A 20,613-nucleotide genomic window follows, 5' to 3' on the forward strand; every position below is an offset into this window, starting at 1 on the left:
TTCCAGCAGCGCTCCATGCCAATGCAGCGAGTAACTTCGCCCTCTCTCGCTCCACACGGACACTGCGCCAGCGAGCGAACGCAGCACAGCATACGACGCCACGTCTATGGTGTGCTATGGCACCCGATTCTGCACCATGGACACTCCTGAGTCACGAAGACAGTGCGAACAGTTAGCCTACGCCAGATGGGGGGGTTCCATTGGGCTGTGTGTATAATTGAACGCCCAGCTTCAGCACTGTAAATACTATATATATACACTTTTTTTATTTAACCAGGCAAGTCAGTTAAGAAACAAATTATTTTTTACAAATGACCGGCTGATGCAGCCTGAATTCCAACCAGAGTGTCTTGTAGTGACGCCTGTAGCACTGAGATGCAGTGCCTTAGACCGCTGCGCCACTCGAGAGCCCATATTTTTTTGAGTAATCTCAGTTGATAGGCATACAGGGAAGGCTATGTACATGATCATTATATTGAATGGGGTTATGGAGACATTGTAAGGTTGCCCAGGCCAAGCAGATATTTCCTTGTAAGTAATGCTCAACGCAGTTTCCTATGATCTACCATGCAGGGCGTTTGTCTGAGGCTGGTGTGAGGTATGACGTCAGTGGAAAGAAAATATAGTGTGCAACCTTACACACACAACTCTCGAACCTTGCAAGAGGTTTGGACCTCTTGGTGTAATGGTTAAGGTGTGGATTGACAGTCACATGTCCCGGGTTAGTCCCAGTCTAGGCTATACTCCAGATTCACTACTATGGTGTGAGTGGAGTGATGTATACGTGAGGAACTTGATATGTAGAGAAGCATGGGATATGCTCTCCTGAAGGAAGGTAATCTAGCAACCTTAAAGGGAAAATCCACTCTAAAACTGCTTTTCTAAAAAATAAATAAAATTTCCTTATTAATTTAACAATTCAGAAGGTAGCCCTGACGAGGCTAATACAGTCCCAAATAGTTTACATTCAGCAGTCAAGCTTTTTGCATCATCACAATATGATGCCGGTAATCAAATTTATTTGTTACATGTGCTGAATACACAGTAAAATGCTTACTTACAAGCCCTTAACCAACAATGCAGTTTTAAAATAGATGAGGAAAAAAAAATAAGAAAAAAAAACAGTAACAAATAATTAAAGAGGAGCAGTAAATAACAATAGCATTCCAAATCTACCAATTATATGCATATCCTAGCTTCTGGGCCTGAGTAACAGCAGTTTTCTTTGGGCCACTTTCATCCGGTCGTCAAAATACTGCCCCCAGCCCAAAGAGTTTTAAAGTGACTATGCGTAGATAATAAACAAAGAGCAGCAGCAGTGTAAAAGAGTGTGTCGGGGGACGGGGGGGGGGGCAATGCAAATAGTCTGGGTAGCCATTTGATTAGCTGTTCAGGAGTCTTATGGCTTGGGGGTAGAAGCTGTTTATAAGTCTTTTGGACCTGGACTTTGCGCTCTGGTACCGCTTGCTGTGCGGTAGCAGAGAGAACAGTTTATGACTAGGGTGGCTGGAGTCTTTGACAATTTTTAGTGCCTTCCTCTGACACCACCTGGTATAGAGGTCCTGGATGGCAGGAAGCTTGGCCCCAGTGATGTACTGGGCCGTACGCACTACCCTCTGTAGTGCCTTGCGGTCGGAGGCCGAGCAGTTGCCATAGTGATGCAACCAGTCAGTTTGCTTCTTGAAAGTCCAATATCTTGAGACTGCTGACATGCAGAACATTTTGGGACTGTATCAACAGTGGAATATTATTATTTTTTTAAATCTAAAGATAGTTTGAGTGGATTTTCCCTTTAATTCAAAACCCAATGACCTCATCAATAGGTTTGGACCTCTTGGAATAACGGTTAAGGTGTTGGCTTGACACTTGCTAGATCTGGGTTCAAGCCCCGGTCAGGGCTACCTCCTGAATATGTTACAATAATAAAGGAAATGTAGAAAAGGGTTTAAATAGTAGAATAAAGAAAATATATTTCTTAAAGTGTGATCTGCCGTGAGCCTCCTCCAGCCGTGAGTCTCCTGTTGTCTTCTACTTCAATCAATATTGGTATAAAGTTTTATTTTAATCACTGGCCCATTTTAACTCTGAAACTTATATATATATACACATACACACATTCCTAATATTGATTTGTAACACCCCCCCCTCTCAGAACAGCCTCAATTCATCAGGGCATGGACTCTACAAGGTGTCTAAAGCGTTCCACAGGGATGCTGGCCCATGTTGACTCTAATGCTTCCCACAGTTGTGCCAAGTTGGTTGAATATCTTGTGGATAGTGGACCATTCTTGATACACATTACAAATATGTAATGTGATGTGTGCCGTCATGATTTAACTAATGGTGCTTCTTATACTCTTAGACCCATGGCAACCATGTGCTTTGGATAAATGCGTCAAATGGCATATATTTAGTAATGACAATAAACTTAATTTGCATGACTATTACAGGAACATTTAGAAATCAAATGAAATTTATTGAAGGTAAAATAATGAACCCCTTACAGTGCAATACACAGATTAATCAATTTACTCGTCAAAGCATTCATTATACATAGGTAATTATCAATAGGTCTATCACCACAATAACATAATTTAGAGCTACAATATCAACTTATTGAGGTAACATATTATGAGAGAAAGTGTGTTTATATGTTATGAAGAGACATTCTCCCACTCTTTTGGCACCCAATCTCAGGCCAGATGGAATGTGCAACATGTTTTATCAGTACCTGTTGTCTTCCACTTAAATCAATATTGGTATAACGTTTTATTTTAATAACTGGCCCATTTTAACTCAGAAAATGAAATATATATACACACACACACACTGAGTGTACCAAACATTAGGAACACGTTCCTAATATTGATTTGTAACACACACACCCCCCCCCCTCCCCCTCTCAGAACAGCCTCAATTCATCAGGGCATGGACTCTACAAGGTGTCTAAAGCGTTCCACAGGGATGCTGGCCCATGGTGACTCTAATGCTTCRCACAGTTGTGTCAAGTTGGTTGAATGTCTTTTTGATAGTGGACCATTCTTGATACACGGGAAACTGTTGAGCGTGAAAAACCCAGCAGCGTTGCAGTTCTTGACACAAACCAGTGCACCTGGCACCTACTACCATACCCCGTTAAAAGGCACTTAAACATTTTGTCTTGCCCATTCACCCTCTGAATGGCACACATACACAATCCATGTCTCAATTGTCTTACGGCTTAAAAATCCTTCTAAAATCCTTCTTTAACCTCCCCTCCCCTTCATCTACACTGACTGAAGTGAATTTAACAAGTGACATCAATAAGGGATCATAGCTTTTACCTGGATTCACCTGGTCAATCTATGTCATGGAAAGAGCAGGTGTCCTTAATGTTCTGTATACTCAGTGTATATGAGGACCCAAGGAATTGTCCCTCCCCAGATTCCGTATAGCCGTAGAATCTTTGGCATTATCATGGATACATCAGTATTCTATCAGACATCCTTCCATATCCCTTTAAAAACATTCTGTCTTCATACACATAGACTGTACCAAAGGCATCACTGCCCGGGGGGGTCTCTATCACCCCCTCCAGTGTGAGGTAGTGCACTCCGGAGTCATCTCTGTGATACCCTCCATCATGGTCGTGTCCTGCCATGAAGCAGACTACACTCTTATGGGCCTGGAGTATGGAGAGCAGCGCATCGTAGTTCCAGGCTAGGCAGATAGGACCTGTAGAGCTGGGGTGGATAGGGAGATGGCCTGTACAAGAAAACAGTCAACATTATTTAGTTAATTTGTCTATTGAGTCACATTAGTGATCTCAAATGTCATGATGACTGCTATGACATTTGTTATGTAGGCCTCATGACTTGACTTACTGACAATGGTGACCCTCTCCAGTTTGTTGTCTGCCAACGACAAAACTCCTTCTAGCCAGTCCAGCTGATCTTGACTGAATCCTCCATTAAACTTCACAAACCTTTGCTCCATCCCCACAGGTGCTAAAACATATGGAGAAAGACATTATTAAACAAGTGTCAAATACTTCGATTCACGTGAAACACCTCTTATTCTCAGCATTAGGCCTACTGTGGCATTAGGTTCTCCACAGTCAAGCTACATGGAATTGTGCATTATCAATAAAATAGTAGTTACTAGTGGTAGGCTATTCTGCTCATAAGTGATGTGATGAGGTTAGTGTAGCACTTGTGGGGGAACAGCGTTTAAAACTAGCTACCCTGCAGTTAACAGGGCAAGTGCACTACCTGTGCTATAGGCTAAAGGTCCAGACCTCCTGACTAACAGTAGACCTACCTGGGGGATGGTTCAGATCTTCATTGTCATTGTGGGCTTTTAAAATAGCAATAGCCTGCTGGTATTTCAGACTGGACTCCTCTCTCCCTAGTAGGCTCACATCATAGGCATCCAAAACGACAAATCGGTATTTGGGGGCTGGACTGAAATGATATGCATAGATTTCACAGATGCTGAGATGCCCCCCTCCTGCTTCAGAATCTGTAGTACTATTGAGAACCGACCGCATTAGGGTGTCTCTGCTAAAGTTATAAAACTCATGGTTGCCCCAAACGTGGTGGACTTCAACCGGAGAGGAGTCAAACTCTTTCATCACCGTTTCCAGGGCCCGCTCTGATGCGTCATGCCTCTTGTTGAAGCCATCGATAATGTCACCGAGCTGAAGGATGAACCGGGGTTTGACAGTATCCGCGGTCCACCTTTTCTGTGCATTGTGCAATAGGCGAAGACTGTTCCTGTAGTATCGTTTCCTTGAGCGTTTGAAATTGAAGCCATCATCTATGTCGGCGTATTGAATGTCGGCGATTATTCCAAATGTAAACAGTGGTTTGGCGCAGTTCTCCATTCCGGTTGTCATGATGTTATCGATCAAACTTCTACTTTTAGTCCACTTGAGAAAGCTAGCTAACCTTCTAACATTTTTGACCGCTGCCAGAACGCTTGTTTATTCTACCTACTAGAATGGAGTGAAGGTTGCCAGGATATTCTGTGGCTGTTGTCCTCTTGTACTAGATACTGTACATTGTTTCAATGTCAATTGATACAGTTAGGTTACAGTTTTTCTAAAACACCGGTAGAGTTGTTACATATCCGACTGCACTAGTATTCTGCCAGCAGCACACATGATTACGTCACGTTTGTATGAGAAAACTTTCAAAATAAAAGCCCGCATTTCAAAACATTGCAAAGTGAATAACTACTGTCAATAACTATTTCATTCAATAGATATGGAATCTAATCAATGGCCACTGTTATTGTGCCAACAAGAACATACAATAAGCAATTCATGAAAACAAATACAACATCTGGTTTTAAAAACATTTTTAAGACCAATATAATAAAAAAAATACTATGTTGACACTGGTAAGTTGGGCTGTAGAAAGACAACTTTTCTAACTGTGTCAGCTAAAGTGGGGTAGGAAATACTCAGTAGGGTCTCTAACTCTATCGTACATATTCATCAGCACTTTGTTTTCCAACACTCGTATAGCCCCAATGCAATACACTGTAACATACTGTACAAGGGATACATATTGGCTTGTAGAGAGAACATTTATTCCTGTCTCAGTGTATTGCATTGGGGTCTATGGAACGTTGGAGAACGAAGTGCTGCTAGATATTTACGACAAAGTCCCCGTCCAAAACTGCATATTTGGTTAGTAGAGACCCTACTGAGTACAAAAATTCTCTCTACAAACCAACATGTATCCCATGTACAGTATATTACAATGTAATGCATTGGGGTCTATGGAGGGGTCGGCGAAAAAGCGTGCGACTCAGTCCCCCTCAAAAAGGAACCAGATTTGGTTAGTCGCGAATTTACTGAGTATTTCCGACGCTGGTATAAATAATACATAGTAAAAAGCGTCAAAATATATATTTATTTATTCAAATGTGGTTGCAATGCTGTGAAAAACAGTTGTACTGCACCCCCCCAAAAATAGATATTCCCAAAGTTTAGCATGTCTTTGCAGGGGAACTCTTATTTTGAGAAAGACATATCCTCGAGCCTGCTGCCGGGCACAATATCCTGATGCTAGAAGAACGGTAATTCCGACTACTGTCAGTGCATTTGTTCACGAACATCCCAGCTGCGCTGCAACTGCGCAGTATCAGATACAGTATTGGGATTGCATGGCAGGTTACGTAAACAACAGACGAGTACTGCACTACCACCAAATGCACAGGACTCTTGTGAAATATTGAACAGGGCCATAGACAAATCTAGCAGGTATAGTAATGTGGCTCTACTGACTCATCAAACAATGTGAAAGTGACCCCTCCCCGTATTTTCACAGTATTGACACTAGAGGGTAGTAATACTACACATCACTGGCTATTGAACACTTTCACACAGTAAACAAAATCTGATTAATTTAGTCTTTACATGTTTATATTAATCACATAGACCTAGAGGTGTGTTTGAACTCGCCCACTATTCAGGCTGTTTCATGTTTTATTAAGATCCTAAAAAACAATAGAACTTTCGCTAAATTCTGCCCCCCTTGGTAACTGTTGCAACCTCAAACAACATTTTCAAGGAATCCCAATTCCCCATTCAGGGAATCAAAAACAGGAATATTGGGACAGGGGCACAGAGACGTGGATTTATTAGGACGAATGGAGGCGGAAAAAGAGGAAGAGGAGGTTGAAAAGACTGAGGAAAATATAGGTTGGATTTGAATCTGAGGAAGATTGCAATAAAAATGGAGATGGGGTGTCGAAGAAGATTAGTGTCAAGTGCAAACAAAGTGAGCTGTGCGCCAGACCGAGTTCTTGAGGGGAAATGGAAGTGAATGAGGGCGAGTTAAGTGAGGTGGAAGTTGTGGTAAAGAGCTTGTAACCAGAGCCTGGCATCGTTGGACATGGTAAAGAAGAATCTGGTCTCTTCGGAGGGACCTTTTTGGAGAAAGTGCACACTTGCCTTTTGGCAGATCCATTTGTGGTTTCAGGGTGGGTGAGAAAGGCGAATCAGTGAAGGTAACCTTCTGACCAGAGAGAACAGGCGCGCTCCATATCATGCAACTTGGGTCAAGATCTGTTTCTTGCTTTGCTCTCAAGAACAGAGCACCATTGAAAGGAGTGATTTCTTGTGTAGCGTTAAGTGTGGAGATGGAGCAATTGAAGTTGAAAAGTATTAAGATATATCATCCTGTTAGAGCTTTTGTGCAGAATCAGGTGCAACATTTCTGGTCATGTCGCAGCAGCGTGTAGGAGGGAGATTCTACGATGTGGGAAGTGTGCAGGAGGGCATGGGACAGAGGATTGTGTAGTTTCAGTGGATAGAGGTGTGCGTGCCAACTGTAGGGGTGACCATGTTGCTGGTGATTGGAAGTGTCCGATGCGAGAGAGGCAGGTTGAAGTGGTCAGAGTAGTGCAGAAGGTGTTGTATGCTGAGGTAGTGAAGAAAGTAGAGGATTGGTCAATGGTGGATCCCAGTGAGTAGTAGATCTGTGCCAGCACAGAGGGATAGGCCAATGAGTGATTTATGCTTCAGTAATGTTGGCTTCTTAGCGTTCATCGCAATGGTTATCAACTGTACCGCATAAATGGAACGTAAATCACAGAAAATAGATGTTGTGGTGGCAGCTGCAGAGAAGTATAAGGGTATACGAGATTTGACTTCAGAAGAATTACAGGGTGTGCCATCCTCCCAGCCCGTTGGTATGGTGCAGGAGCATTTTGTATCACAAATGTAACATGATTAAACACACTACATCACATTCGGTGGCGGCATGCACAAACAAAATGTTCAAACACCATGATACCAAAGAAGTGTTTAATTGCTATATTGTAATTACTTCGCCACCATGGCCTATTTATTGCCTTACCTCCCTTATACTACCTCATTTACACATGTTGTATATATACTTTTCTACTGTATTATTGATTGTATGTTTGTTTATTCCATGTGTAACTCTGTGTTGTTGTATGTGTCGAACTGCTTTGCTTTATCTTGGCCAGGTCGCAGTTGCAAATGAGAACTTGTTCTCAACTAGCCTACCTGGTTAAATAAAGGTGAAAAAAAGAAAAATAATTTCCCCCATTCAACCACTGTGTGGCGAAATTCCCTCACAATAATTGTAAACTGCTTTTCTAATACACAATGAAATTAAACACAGACTACCCCTTGCTAATCAGGAAACTCGTGGATATGTTGTGGTGTATTGTCATTACAATTGCTTCGCAGGAACCTGGTCAAATTATTATTGTAGGTTAGCTAGCCACTGCATGGCTCTGCATTCACTGTCAGCAAGCAGTCAAAGCTATGACCCCTTTTGGAGCTAACGAGTGCTCTCAAATCATATCAACAGCAGATGGAAGTTGTATTCATAACATGGTTAACTTAGCTAGCTAACATATATTTTGAGAAAACAAGTTACATTAAGTGGCGAGCTAGCTAGCATTAGCAATGTTTGGTGGTCAATGAGACTGAGAGCTAGCTAACCAATTGAGCTAGTAAACAATGCAACAAAAGTCGAATTGCGTATTCGAAAAATACTCCAACAGGCTCTGCATTTCAGTAATCACAGTAGCAAGTACTACTGGTGCACAGTTACATTATTTAGCCATTACATTATGTTAAAACTCTCCGTTTTTGRCATAGCTCTCGCTGGCTTTCAGTGAGCTTGTCTGAGGGATCAGGACTGATCGCAGCTGCTCTCATTGGAGCATTGCGATTGGTTGCCCAAAATTRAGGTGCGGGACTTAACGAAGGGTCAATTCATACCATCGTTTGTTTATTGTTTACCATCAGATAAAAGTGTGTCTATGAGTCTGATAATGGACTGAACAACCCTGATAGCTGTGCTTTATTTAGACAACTTGAACTTGACTTGACATTAACTCATAAGCCTAGAGATTTTACCATCTGTTGCATTAAAGATGAGCTTTTTTAAACAGAGTATGATGCCAATCCATTGTAATCCATGTCTTTCTTTTATCATGCCCTCCAAACATCTCTATGCAGATGTCACCAAAATAGCACTTCTCCCACACTAGTTGAGGCATTTCTCAAATTGCAGGAGCTGTTTAATGTTGTCCAACATAACCTCTTTCAGCTCAAATTGGTCTTAAAGGTCCAGTGCAGATATAAAAAATAAAAAAATAAATATCAAATCATTTCTGGGTTACAATTATGCACCTTACTGCGATTGGTTTCAATTAAAATAGTCACAAATAAACCAAAATAGCAATAATTTTGCTAGGATGGGCGTATGTAGGGGAAAACTGAAAACTAGTTATTGGTAGGGGTTTTGAACTCTCTTTCTTGTTGGCCTATTAACTAATTTACCGCCTGGTGACGTACCTAGGAAGGCCAAAACTCCATTCCACCAAAACAGGCTGACATTTCAGGCAGTCTTTTCAAACAGCTCTTACTGTACACTAAAAGGGAATTATTGTCATTTTCACAATTTCACAGTATTCTTCCAACCTTATAGTGTGGAAAAAATACAGTATATAAAACCACAGAAAAATACAGTATATAAAACCACAGAAAAATCACGTTTTTGACTGCACTGGGCCAGAGAAATGCAGAGAAAACAAAACAAAAGGATATTCTCAAGATCAAGAAAGTAACCCCCTACTCCGCTTCAGGTAGATACTTTCGTCTGAGGCCACAGAACTGTATTTTATATAAGGTTCCCAACACAGAAAACTGAGTTTGGTCAGAGTGGTTTTAGATTTGCTGCTCGGTCATCTTGGAACAATTTGCAGAAGGAATTAAAACCAAATCATTCTATTCTGATTGATGATTTGAAATTGGAGGGCTGTTGACCATAGATTGCACGTTTTTAAACCTGCTCTTTTAAGTTATTTTATGCACTTTGCACTGTTTAAACTTCCATCCATAGTTATGTTTTATGTTGTGTTGTGTCTCATGTGTAAATATGTATGCTGCTTTCTTGGCCAGGGCTCTTGGCCAGGGCTCACTTGAATTCGGCATATTTCAGGAAATAAATACATGCTTACAGACTTTTCAGAAGCAAAGCTATTATTTTTCTCTCAGTGGCAGAGTTTCTGAAAACTCTCATATTGACCTGGACGTCTGAGATTGCCAAAGGGGAATGAACAAGGATAGGGGTAGAGGAGATAACTTATTGAAATGAGGCGCATCCCCAACCCTAAGATCCCTTCTCACTGTCATCTTTAGGACAGCTGGCCATCCAGGAATGTATTCATTCAATTAAGTCTCCTAAGTAACACCATAGTAASCTTGCCTGGATAGGGGGCAGCATAAGCTGAGGGTTCATCTCCTTTGTTTTGTTGACGTTGAGTGTGAGGTTGTTTTCCTGACACCACACTCCGAGGGCCCTCACCTCCTCCCTGTAGGCCGTCTCGTCGTTGTTGGTAATCAAGCCTACCACTGTAGTATCGTCTGCAAACTTGATGATTGAGTTGGAGGGGTGCATGGCCACGCAGTCATGGGTGAACAGGGAGTACAGGGGAGGGCTGAGAACGCACCCTTGTGGGGCCCCAGTGTTGAGGATCAGCAGGGTGGAGTTGTTGTTTCCTACACTCACCACCTGCGGGCGTCCCGTCAGAAAGTCCAGGACCCAGTTGCACAGGGCGGGGTCGAGACCCAGGGTCTCGTGTAGTCGATGAACAGCATTCTTACATAGGTATTCCTCTTGTCCAGATGGGTTAGGGCAGTGTGCAGTGTGATTGCGATTGCGATTGCGTCGTCTGTGGACCTATTGGGGCGGTAAGCAAATTGGAGTGGGTCTAGGGTGTCAGGTAGGGTGGAGGTGATATGATCCTTGACTAGTCTCTCAAAGCKCTTCATGATGACGGAAGTGAGTGCTACGGGGCGATAGTCGTTTAGCTCAGTTACCTTAGCTTTCTTGGGAACAGGAACAATGGTGGCCCTCTTGAAGCATGTGGGAACAGCAGACTGGGATAGGGATTGATTGAATATGTCCGTAAACACACCAGCCAGCTGGTCTGCGCATGCTCTGAGGARYRYGCTASGYATGCRGTCTGGGCRGGCAGCCTTGCYAGGGTTAACYCGTTTAAATGTTTTACTCACGTTGGCTGCGGTGAAGGAGAGTCCGCAGGTTTTGGTAGCGGGCCGTGTTGGTGGCACTGTATTGTCCTCAAAGCGAGCAAAGAAGTTGTTTAGCAAGACATCGGGGTCTGCGACGGGGCTGGTTTTCTATTTGTATTCCGTGATTGCTTGTAGACCCTGCCACATTCCTCTCGTGTCTGAGCCTTTGAATTGCAACTCTACTTTGTCTCTATACTGACGCTTAGCTTGTTTGATTGCCTTGCAGAGGGAATAGCTACACTGTTTGTATTTGGTCATGTTTCCGGTCGCCTTGCCCTGATTAAAAACAGTGGTTCACGCTTTCAGTTTTGCGCGAATGCTGCCATCAATCCAAGGTTTCTGGTTGGGGAAGGTTTTAATAGTCGCTGTTGGTACAACATCACCGATGCACTTGCTAATAAACTCGCTCACCGAATCAATGTTGTTGTTCGATGCTATCCGGAACATATCCCAGTCCACGTGATCGAAGCAYTCTTGAAGCGTGGAATCAGATTGGTCGGACCAGCGTTGAACAGACCTGAGCACAGGAGCTTTCCTGTTTTAGTTTCTGTCTATAGGCTGGGAGCAACAAAATGGAGTCGTGGGCAGATTTGCCGAAAGGAGGGCGAGGGATGGCTTTGTATGCGTCGCGGAAGTTAGAGTAACAATCATCCAGAATTTTGCGCATTCGATATGCTGATAAAATTTAGGGAGCCTTGTTTTCAGATTAGCCTTGTTAAAATCCACAGCTACAAAAAATGCAGCCTCAGGATATGTGGTTTCCAGTTCTTTCAGGGCCGTCGAGGTGTCTGCTTGGGGAGGATGTACACGACTGTGATTATAATCGCAGAGAATTCTCTTGGCAGATAATGCGGTCGGCATTTGATTGTAAGGAATTCTAGGTCAGGTGAACAAATTACTTGAGTTCCTGTATGCTGTTATGATCACACCCGCCCTTCGTCCTACCACAGAGATGTTTGTTTCTGTCGGCGGAATGCGTGAAGAAACCAGGTGGTTGTACCGACTCTGATAACGAATCCCGAGTAAGCCAAGTTTCCGTGAAACAGAGAATGTTACAATCTCTGATGTCTCTCTGGAAGGCAACCCTTGCTCGGATTTCGTCTACCTTGTTGTCAAGAGATTGGACGTTGGTTAGTACTCGGGAGCAGTGGGCGATGTGCCCGTCTACGGAGCCTGACCAGAAGACCACTCCATCTGCCCCTTCTGCGGCGCCATTGTTTATGTAATTATAAATAATATTCTATGGCTTTCTAAAGTACAGTAATTATCAACAAGGACTTTACTGTGCTGTACTTTACAGTACAGCACAGTAAAGTACAGCATAGCACAATACACATCTTGGGTGTTGTCCTTTTGTACTCAAAGCTGATTCATGGTGAGATGCTGGACCTTGAGGACCAAATCTCGGCCACGCCCTCATCCACTAATCTCAGAGGCTTCTGTGAAGAGCCTAAAGGAATGTCTATTGAAGGAATGTGTATTGAAGGAGAAACCAGCTATGCTTTAATTCATAAGCCCAATCACAAGTCAGATGGATTTTAGTTATTTAAATCAGCCATTAAGCTTTTGGAGCCCTCACTGACACCTCTTGTAATACAAAGATCTGCATGATTCTTAAGAAAGCATTGCATTCTGTTTCTCTGCATAGACGAGTCAACAAGGTAATGTTGAAAACCTTGGAGACCCTTGCATCAGAGGCTGCTGGCCAAGGATGTATCTCAGAGGTCACTCTCCTCTGAGTCTGTCCTATGAGATCTCCCCCTGAGCTGCAGCTGCTCCCTGCAGATTTGTGACAAAAGCCGAGTGACATTAATTTGCCTTAATATCACATACCAATCTCATCACCTCCCTCAAGCCACACATTCTTAAGGGGCTTTGACCCAAATATAGGCATTTGCTCAGTCTCCGCTTGAGCCAAAGGGAACCTTATAAAAGGAGGAGGAGAAGCAGACATCTACATTTTACGATTGGAGGTGCTATTGATGAGGCCCTCCAAACTCTGTGAAGTATAGTGTACTTGTGCCTTGTGATGACTTCCATTACGTTCCAATGAAAGCATTGCTGAACATTTTTACTGTGATCTTATGATTTGATGAGTGATCTGAGTTCTCTTTTATAGGAACGCACATTACTGAAAGGATCTCATACATGAATTCAAGCCTCAGAGGGAGGTAAGTGTCTAAAAGTCAGGAGGATGAGGTCGTGGTAAGGGCTGGAGCGTGATGAGTGGAATGGTATCAAATACATCAAACACACGGTTTCCACGGGTTTGATGCCATTCCATTTGCTCCATTGAAGACATTATTATGAGCTGCTCTCCCCTCAGCAGCCTCTTGTGGTCTAAAAGTCATTCTTATTCTTCAGTTCAATTGACAAATACTTTGAATTTCTTTTCCAACTTCCATCTCTGTCCCCCCAGTCCCCTCCAGGGTGCTTTACAAAGAGGAGTTCAGAGGCTGAGATGGGTGTGTTTGGGGGAAGCTTCCCCATACCTCCGGAAGTCTGGTAGAGAGGATAGAAGCACAGAACAGACCCTTTGATGCCAAGACGGCTGTGTTTGTGTCTGAGCCTAAGGAGCTGTATGTCAAAGGCACTCTACAGAGCAAAGAGGGCAGCAAAGCAACCGTTCAGACTGAAGCGGGAGCATTGAGTTACGTCTAATCAAACTAGTACAGTGCCATGTAAAAAAAAAAAGATGTAAACAGTCGAGATCGAATATTTTCCAGAAATGTATCTATTTCTTCTTCCTAAACATAGACTGTAACAGTGAAGGAAGACGAAGTCTTCCCCATGAATCCTCCTAAATTTGATAAGATTGAGGACATGGCCATGATGACCCACCTGATGACCCAATGAGGCCGCTGTGCTGTATAACCTCAAAGAGCGTTACGCAGCATGGAAGATCTACGCGAGTCACATTTGACATGAGTGAAGGTTGGTCTTTGTCTGAAGTTGAGCTTGTTTCCAAAGCTCACCCTTTTCACATTACTCTCCTTAAACGGATTTTACAATCACTGCTGTGTTTTCAGACTTACTCTGGGCTTTTCTGTGTCACTGTGAACCCCTATAAGTGGTTATCAGTTTACAACCAGGAGGTGGTAGTGGCCTATAGAGGGAAGAAACGTCAGGAAGCTCCACCCCACATCTTCTCCATCTCCGACAATGCCTATCAGTTTATGCTGACTGGTAGGATTCAAGTTCTTCAATGTKATTTATTAGTTTGTCGTCTATTCATATACAGGATGTTCTTATCATGATTGTGATGCTCCTTTTCATTTAGATAGAGAGTGCCAGTCCATCTTGATCACGTAAGTAACGGAACTTGAAAATCAACAGACTTAAGTTCTTCAACAGGAAGAAACATTGTGTTTTTTATGGATGTACTTTGTGTTTCTCTCTGGAGAATCCGGTGCAGGGAAGACTGTGAACCCCAAGCGTGTCATCCAGTACTTTGCGACCATCGCAGTGTCTGGAAATGGGGACAAGAAGAAAGAGGGTCCAGGCAAAATGCATGCACGTAGAATTCAACATCTTTATTTTCCTCTCAAGGAACACTGTTCAGACAGCTARACAAAGAACATGCCTTTAGTAGTAATCTAAACAGACAGATCATCTGCTGTACTTTATGATTGAATGAATTCATGTTACTTGATTGGCTGACTGGTTGATCTGTCGTATTTTACCTGTAGGGAATCCTGGAAGACCAGATAATCTCAGCCAACCCTCTGCTGGAGGCTTTTGGAAATGCCAAGACCGTTAGGAACGACAACTCCTCTCGCTTTGTAAATTAGCATTTCTGTCTATGTCATATGGTGTCACTTATTTGTCATCATTATTAAGTCATCAAGGTCATTACCGTCTTGTTTTATCTCTGTTCAGGGAAAATTCATCAGAATTCACTTTGGAACTACAGGAAAACTGGCTTCTGCTGATTTTGAGACTTGTAAGTTGGGTCACACTATTTGCATAGTCCGGATTTTCCAGGTCATACTATCAACAGACTGTTGATAAGAAGCTGCTTACTATGGTTACGGTTAGGGTTGGGGTTTGGTTTAGAATAAGGGTTAGGGAAATGGTTAAGGTTAGGGTAAGGGTTAAGTTTAGGGTTAGGACAAGGGTTAGGGTTCGGGTTAGTAGATAGTTAGTTGAAATGTTACTGATAGTCCATCTGTATATACTCTACAGACTATCCAAGTAAAGTGTTACCGTAAGTTGTATGCCACATTTGGCTCACAAATATCTATGTTACACGGTGACATTCACATGATACACAGCACAGACATGTTCTCTTTGCTTTGGCAGATCTCCTGGAAAAATCCCGGGTGACATTCCAATTGTCAGCAAAGAGGAGCTACCATATCTTCTACCAGATCGTGTCCAACAAGAAGCCTGAGCTCAAAGGTACTCTTCTCATCACCACCAACCCTTATGACTTCTCGTTTATCAGCCAAGGGGAAATTGTTGTGGCTAGTATCGATGCCTGTGATGAACTGCTGTCTACTGATGTAAGTAGAGAAACTTGGGCTAAATGCAATCAAACTCAAATTGCAGAAAATGTGTTGAATTTGTCTCCTAATTCCTGATTTGATCAGGATCCCTTGCAAATGCTCTGTTTCGTTCATTTAAAAAAAACACTGTCCACCTGTCTCTTATACACATCTAGATGTGTATAAGAGACAGATACTGTATCTGATAGAATTGCTCTAATATGGTGGAAACTTTTAATTGAATTATAAAACAAAATATATACACTACCGTTCAAAAGTTTGGGGTCACTTAGAAATGTCCTTGTTTTTGAAGGAAAAGCACATTTTTTGTCCATTAAAATAACATCAAATTGATCAAAAATACAGTGTAGACATTGTTAATGTTGTAAATGACTATTGTAGCTGGAAACGTRAGATTTTGTATGGAATATCTACATAGGCGTACAGAGGCCCATTATCAGCAACCATCACTCCTGTGTTCCAATGGCACGTTGTGTTTGCTAATCCAAGTTGATCATTTTAAAAGGCAAATATGTTACSACAGCTGAAAACTGTTGTTCTGATTAAAGAAGCAATAAAACTGGCCTTCTTTAGACTAGTGMATTTTGACAAGTGCCAGGACAACCAGGTCAAAGCAGAGACCAAGAAGAACGAGCTGGAGGCCAAATTGGTGACCCTGCTCCAGGAGAAGAATGACCTGCGACTGCAAGTTCAGGCTGTAAGTATAGTTATTGAGTGCCAAAYGATAGGAAACAATGTTCTTACAACATTGAATGACTTGCTCTAGAGATCCAGAGTCATMTTATCACATCAAAAAGCAAGGTTATTAGGATGCAATAGAAAATATCAACAGAATATTATATTTTGTTTGAGACATTTTCTTTCCAGGAAAGTGAAGGTCTGGTGGATGCAGAGGAGAGATGTGAGGGCCTCATCAAGAACAAGATCCAACTGGAGACCAAAGCCAAAGAGCTGGGTGAGAAGCTGGAGGATGAGGAGGAAATCAATGCTGAACTGACTTCCAAGAAGAGGAAGATAGAGGATGAGTGCTCTGAGCTGAAGAAGGACATTGATGATCTGGAACTCACCCTGGCCAAAGTGGAGAAGGAGAAACATGCCACTGAAAACAGGGTGAATGTCTTTCATGAACGGGTCTGTTTTCCAAAAAAGGTAAGATCCTTCATTCACTGACGTGTCTTTTTTCCAAAAACTTCAGGTGAAAAATTTGACAGAAGAAATGTCAGGTTTAGATGAGACGATTGGAAAATTATCCAAGGACAAGAAAGCCCTCCAAGAGACCCACCAGCAAGCTTTGGATYACCRCCAGGSAGAGGAAGACAAAGTCAACATTCTGACCAAAGCCAAAGTTAAGCTGGAGCAACCAGTGGACAATGTAAGTCTAATCATTGAGCTTTATTAGCTTTTATTCTGGATAGGTTTCACTATTAAACATACTTCCTACTTCCTTTTACAGCTTGAGAGTTCTCTGGAGCAAGAAAAAAAGATACGGATGGATATTGAGAGGACAAAGAGAGAGCTTGAAGGGGATCTGAAACTGACAAGACTCTGTAATGGATCTGGAGAACGACAAGCAGCAGCTGGAGGATTGACTGAAAAAGTGCAATAAACACTTCAGTTATTCATCCATTCATATTCTAGAACATGTGATTTTGATAGAAACTCTGATCATATGGTTTGACTTGGCAGGAAAGACTTTGAGTTCAGCCAGCTTCTCACCAAAATTTGAGGACGAGCAAAGTTCAGCAGCTCAATCTCAGAAAAAGATCAAGGAGCTCCAGGTACTCAACGAGAAAATATTGCCTTCAAGATTAAGACCTTTATGTGTTTAAAATGTTTCCTTCAATACTTTATTTCAGGCCTATATTGAGGAGATTGAGGCTGAACGTGCTGCCAGGGCTAAGGTGGAGAAGCAGTGGTCTGATCTRTCCAGGGAACTTGAAGAGATCAGCGAGAGGCTTGAAGAAGCTGGTGGAGCCARCATTGCTCAGATTGAGGTGAACAAGAAGCGAGAGGCCGAGTTTCAYAAACTGAGACGAGACCTGGAGGAGTCAACTCTGCACCATGAGGCTACTTCTGCTTCCCTGCATAAGAAACATGCAGACACAGTGGCAGAGCACATTGACAATCTGCAGCGTATCAAGCAGAAGCTGGAGAAAGAAAAGAGTGAACAGAAAATGGAGATTGATGATCTGTTCAGCGACATGGAATCAGTGTCCAAATCCAAGGTAGAAAACAATCTCATTCCATTACAGAAATATGCATTCATAGTTTTTTAATTCATGAAACAGATAACAAGGCAAATTACGAGAAGATGTATCATGCTCTGGAGGACGGGCTGAGCGAATACAAGGCCAAACATGATGAGAACACTCGCCAGCTCACTGATCTCAATACTCAAAGAGCAAGACTTCAAACTGAGAATGGTAGGAAATACATCATGCTGAGTTGGCAATAATCCACCACTTGGACCACAATTAAAGAGCGCCTGTTCTAACAAATGTTCTTATAATACTTTATTTGAAAGGCAAGTTTTCCCGCCGGCTTGACGAGAAAGATACTTTCTCAGATGTCAAGGACCAAGTTGTCATTCACTCAACAAATTGAAGAGCTGAATAGGCAGCTTGAAGAAGAAACCAAAGTTTGTTTTAAAATTCTACTTTGAAGAATGAATTCATATCTAGACCTCTAAAGAGTCTAAAAAGTCAAAGTACACAGCTCTACACATGCTTAAAAATTATAACATCCAAATCATAACCAACTCCCATCTTTTGGTGTAAAGGTGGATACTTAATCTGCTTTAATTTGTTTCTGTAAAGACTAAGAGTGCCTTAGCCCACGCTGTCCAATCATCTCGCCATGACTGTGAGATGCTGATGGAGCAGTTTGAAGAGGAGCAGYAGGCCAAGGCAGAGCTGCAGAGGGGAATGTCCAAAGCCAATGTAGAGGTGGCTCAGTGGAGAGCCAAATATGAGACTGATGCCATCCAGCGTACTGATAAGTGAGTCAGAAGATACAGGCCTTTTAAATATTGTGCTTTAGAAATGTACTGCTCACCTTCATGAGGCCAAGAAACATTGTYTTTCAACACTAAAAGAAGGACATATCCTCAGGAAGAAACTTGCCCAGCGACTCCAGGATGCTGAGGTGGCCATTGAGGCTGTGAATGCCAAGTGTTCCTCTCTGGAGAAGACTAAGCAGAGGCTGCAGAGAGAGGTGGTGGACCTCATGGCTGATGTGGAGAGAGCAAATAGTCAAGCAGCTGTCCTGGATAAAAAGCAAAGGAACTATGACAAGGTAATACACTTGTATTGAATTTACATGTAGCGACCTCCATAAAAAAGTTTATCAGTCACCCACCAATTCTGACCCTTAAGTAGTAGACTACACTAAATTAGACTACCAATGTTTTGCCAAAAAGCTCAAATCAAGTCAACCACCTTTAACCAATATCTTTCAAACCCTCCTTAGATTGTGGCTGAATGGAAGCAGAAGTATGAGGAGAGTCAAGCCGAGCTGGAAGGTTCCCAGAAAGAGTCTTGTTCCCTCAGCACTGAACTCTTCAAAATAAAGAACTCCTACGAGGAATGTCTGGAGAACCTGGAGGKCATGAAGAGAGAGAACAATAACCTGCAACGTATGCTAACTGGACAATAGTCTGTGTCTCTGCAGGTTTAAACTTCAGATCTGTAACTAACTATGATACTAATGTTATACCAGAGGAAATATCTGATCTGATGGAACAAGTTGGCGAGAATAGCAAAGCCATCCATGAACTGGAGAAGAACAAGAAGCAAACAGAGACAGAGAAATCTGAGATCCAATCTGCTCTAGAGGAGGCCGAGGTTTGATGCCAATGGAGAAATGTCCTGAAATATGAAAATGTCAATAATCAATGGAATAATTTCAGCATGAATAACATATATTGTTTCGTCATTGTCACCTCCCCAAAAAACTGTCAATTTATCCAATTATTTTAGGCCTCTTTGGAACACGAAGAATCCAAGATCCTTKGTATCCAGCCGGAGATAACCCAGGTCAAAGGTGATGTGGACAGGAGGCTGGCGGAGAAAGAGGAGGAGATGGAGCAAATCAAACTAAACAACCAGCATGTCGTTGACACCATCCAGTCGGTCCTAGACTCTGAGACCCTTAGCAGAAATGATGCCCTGAAGATCGAAAAGAAGATGGAGACCGATCTCAACGAGATGGAGGTTCAGCTGAGCCACGCCAACAGGCAGGCTGGTGAGGCCCTGAAACAGCTGAGAAACGTTCCAGCAGACCACAAGGTAATGCATTCAAAGCATTTCTACATAATATGAATCTATAATGTCTTACTAATTAACTTTATTAAAAAGTTGAGTTTATTTCTCTCCTCGGGATGCCCAGCTGCACCTGGATGAGGCTCTGCGTAGCCAGGAAGAGCTGAGGGAGCAGGCAGCCATGGTGGAGCGCAGGAGCTCCCTGATGCAGGCCAAAGTGGAGGAGCTGAGGGCTGCCCTGGAACAGATGGAGAGGAGCCGCAAGATGGCCAAGCAGGAGCTGACTGATGCCTGTGAGTGGGGCTGCTGCATTCCCAGGTATACTCACAAATATGTAGCCTTGCCTTGGTTTATATAGATTTCCATGCCACTATTTGTAACATCTAATAAAATTATCTATAATGCCATACTTTAACAGAAACACCAGTCTTCTCAACACCAAGAAAAATCCGGATGCAGATGTCAGTCAGCTTGCAAGGGAAGTGGAGGATGCCATCCAGGAGGCCAGGAACAGCAGAGGAGAAAGCCAAGAAAGCCATCACTGTGTCATATCAAGCAAAGATTCACACTATTTTACCTCCATATCATGTCATGTAAAACCAACAACAATATGATGAGATGAAATGTTCTCCTACACAGGTGGCCATGATGGCTGAGAACTGAAGAAGGAGCAGGACACCAGCGGTCATGTAGAGAGGATGAAGAAGAATCTGGAGGTTAGTCAAGGACCTGCAGCACCTGTAACGACTTTCTTCCTGGGATGAAGGAGAGGACCAAA

At 42.6% G+C, this 20,613-nt stretch overlaps 1 protein-coding gene and 2 pseudogenes across 1 annotated transcript; 2 read left to right on the forward strand and 1 right to left on the reverse strand.

Annotated features, from left to right (window-relative positions):
• Positions 1-3,287: 3,287 nt before the first annotated feature.
• On the reverse strand, positions 3,288-5,124 carry adprm (ADP-ribose/CDP-alcohol diphosphatase, manganese-dependent). The gene is made up of 3 exons (XM_023991938.2): positions 4,300-5,124; positions 3,864-3,986; positions 3,288-3,744 (listed from the first exon to the last, which is right to left on the reverse strand). Exons 1-3 carry the CDS (start codon positions 4,874-4,876, stop codon positions 3,455-3,457), a joined length of 990 nt encoding a protein of 329 aa, XP_023847706.1. The 5' UTR covers positions 4,877-5,124; the 3' UTR covers positions 3,288-3,454.
• Positions 5,125-10,808: 5,684 nt separating this feature from the next.
• On the forward strand, positions 10,809-16,069 carry LOC139022624 (myosin-4-like; annotated as a pseudogene).
• An 18-nt stretch (positions 16,070-16,087) lies between these two features.
• Positions 16,088-19,895, forward strand: LOC111968241 (myosin heavy chain, fast skeletal muscle-like; annotated as a pseudogene).
• The last annotated feature ends 718 nt before the right edge of the window (positions 19,896-20,613 follow it).

This window comes from Salvelinus sp. IW2-2015, linkage group LG8, assembly GCF_002910315.2.
Source record: "Salvelinus sp. IW2-2015 linkage group LG8, ASM291031v2, whole genome shotgun sequence".
In the NCBI taxonomy this organism is placed as follows: domain Eukaryota; kingdom Metazoa; phylum Chordata; class Actinopteri; order Salmoniformes; family Salmonidae; genus Salvelinus; species Salvelinus sp. IW2-2015.

Excerpts from the sequence above, each read along its gene's own strand:
- adprm (XM_023991938.2), bottom strand. The coding sequence starts at position 4,876 with ATGACAACCGGAATGGAGAACTGCGCCAAACCACTGTTTACATTTGGA. Across the intron at positions 3,987-4,299 it reads AGATCTGAACCATCCCCCAG|CACCTGTGGGGATGGAGCAA; the intron begins GTAGGTCTACTG and ends CATATGTTTTAG. Across the intron at positions 3,745-3,863 it reads GGAGAGGGTCACCATTGTCA|GCCATCTCCCTATCCACCCC; the intron begins GTAAGTCAAGTC and ends TTTCTTGTACAG.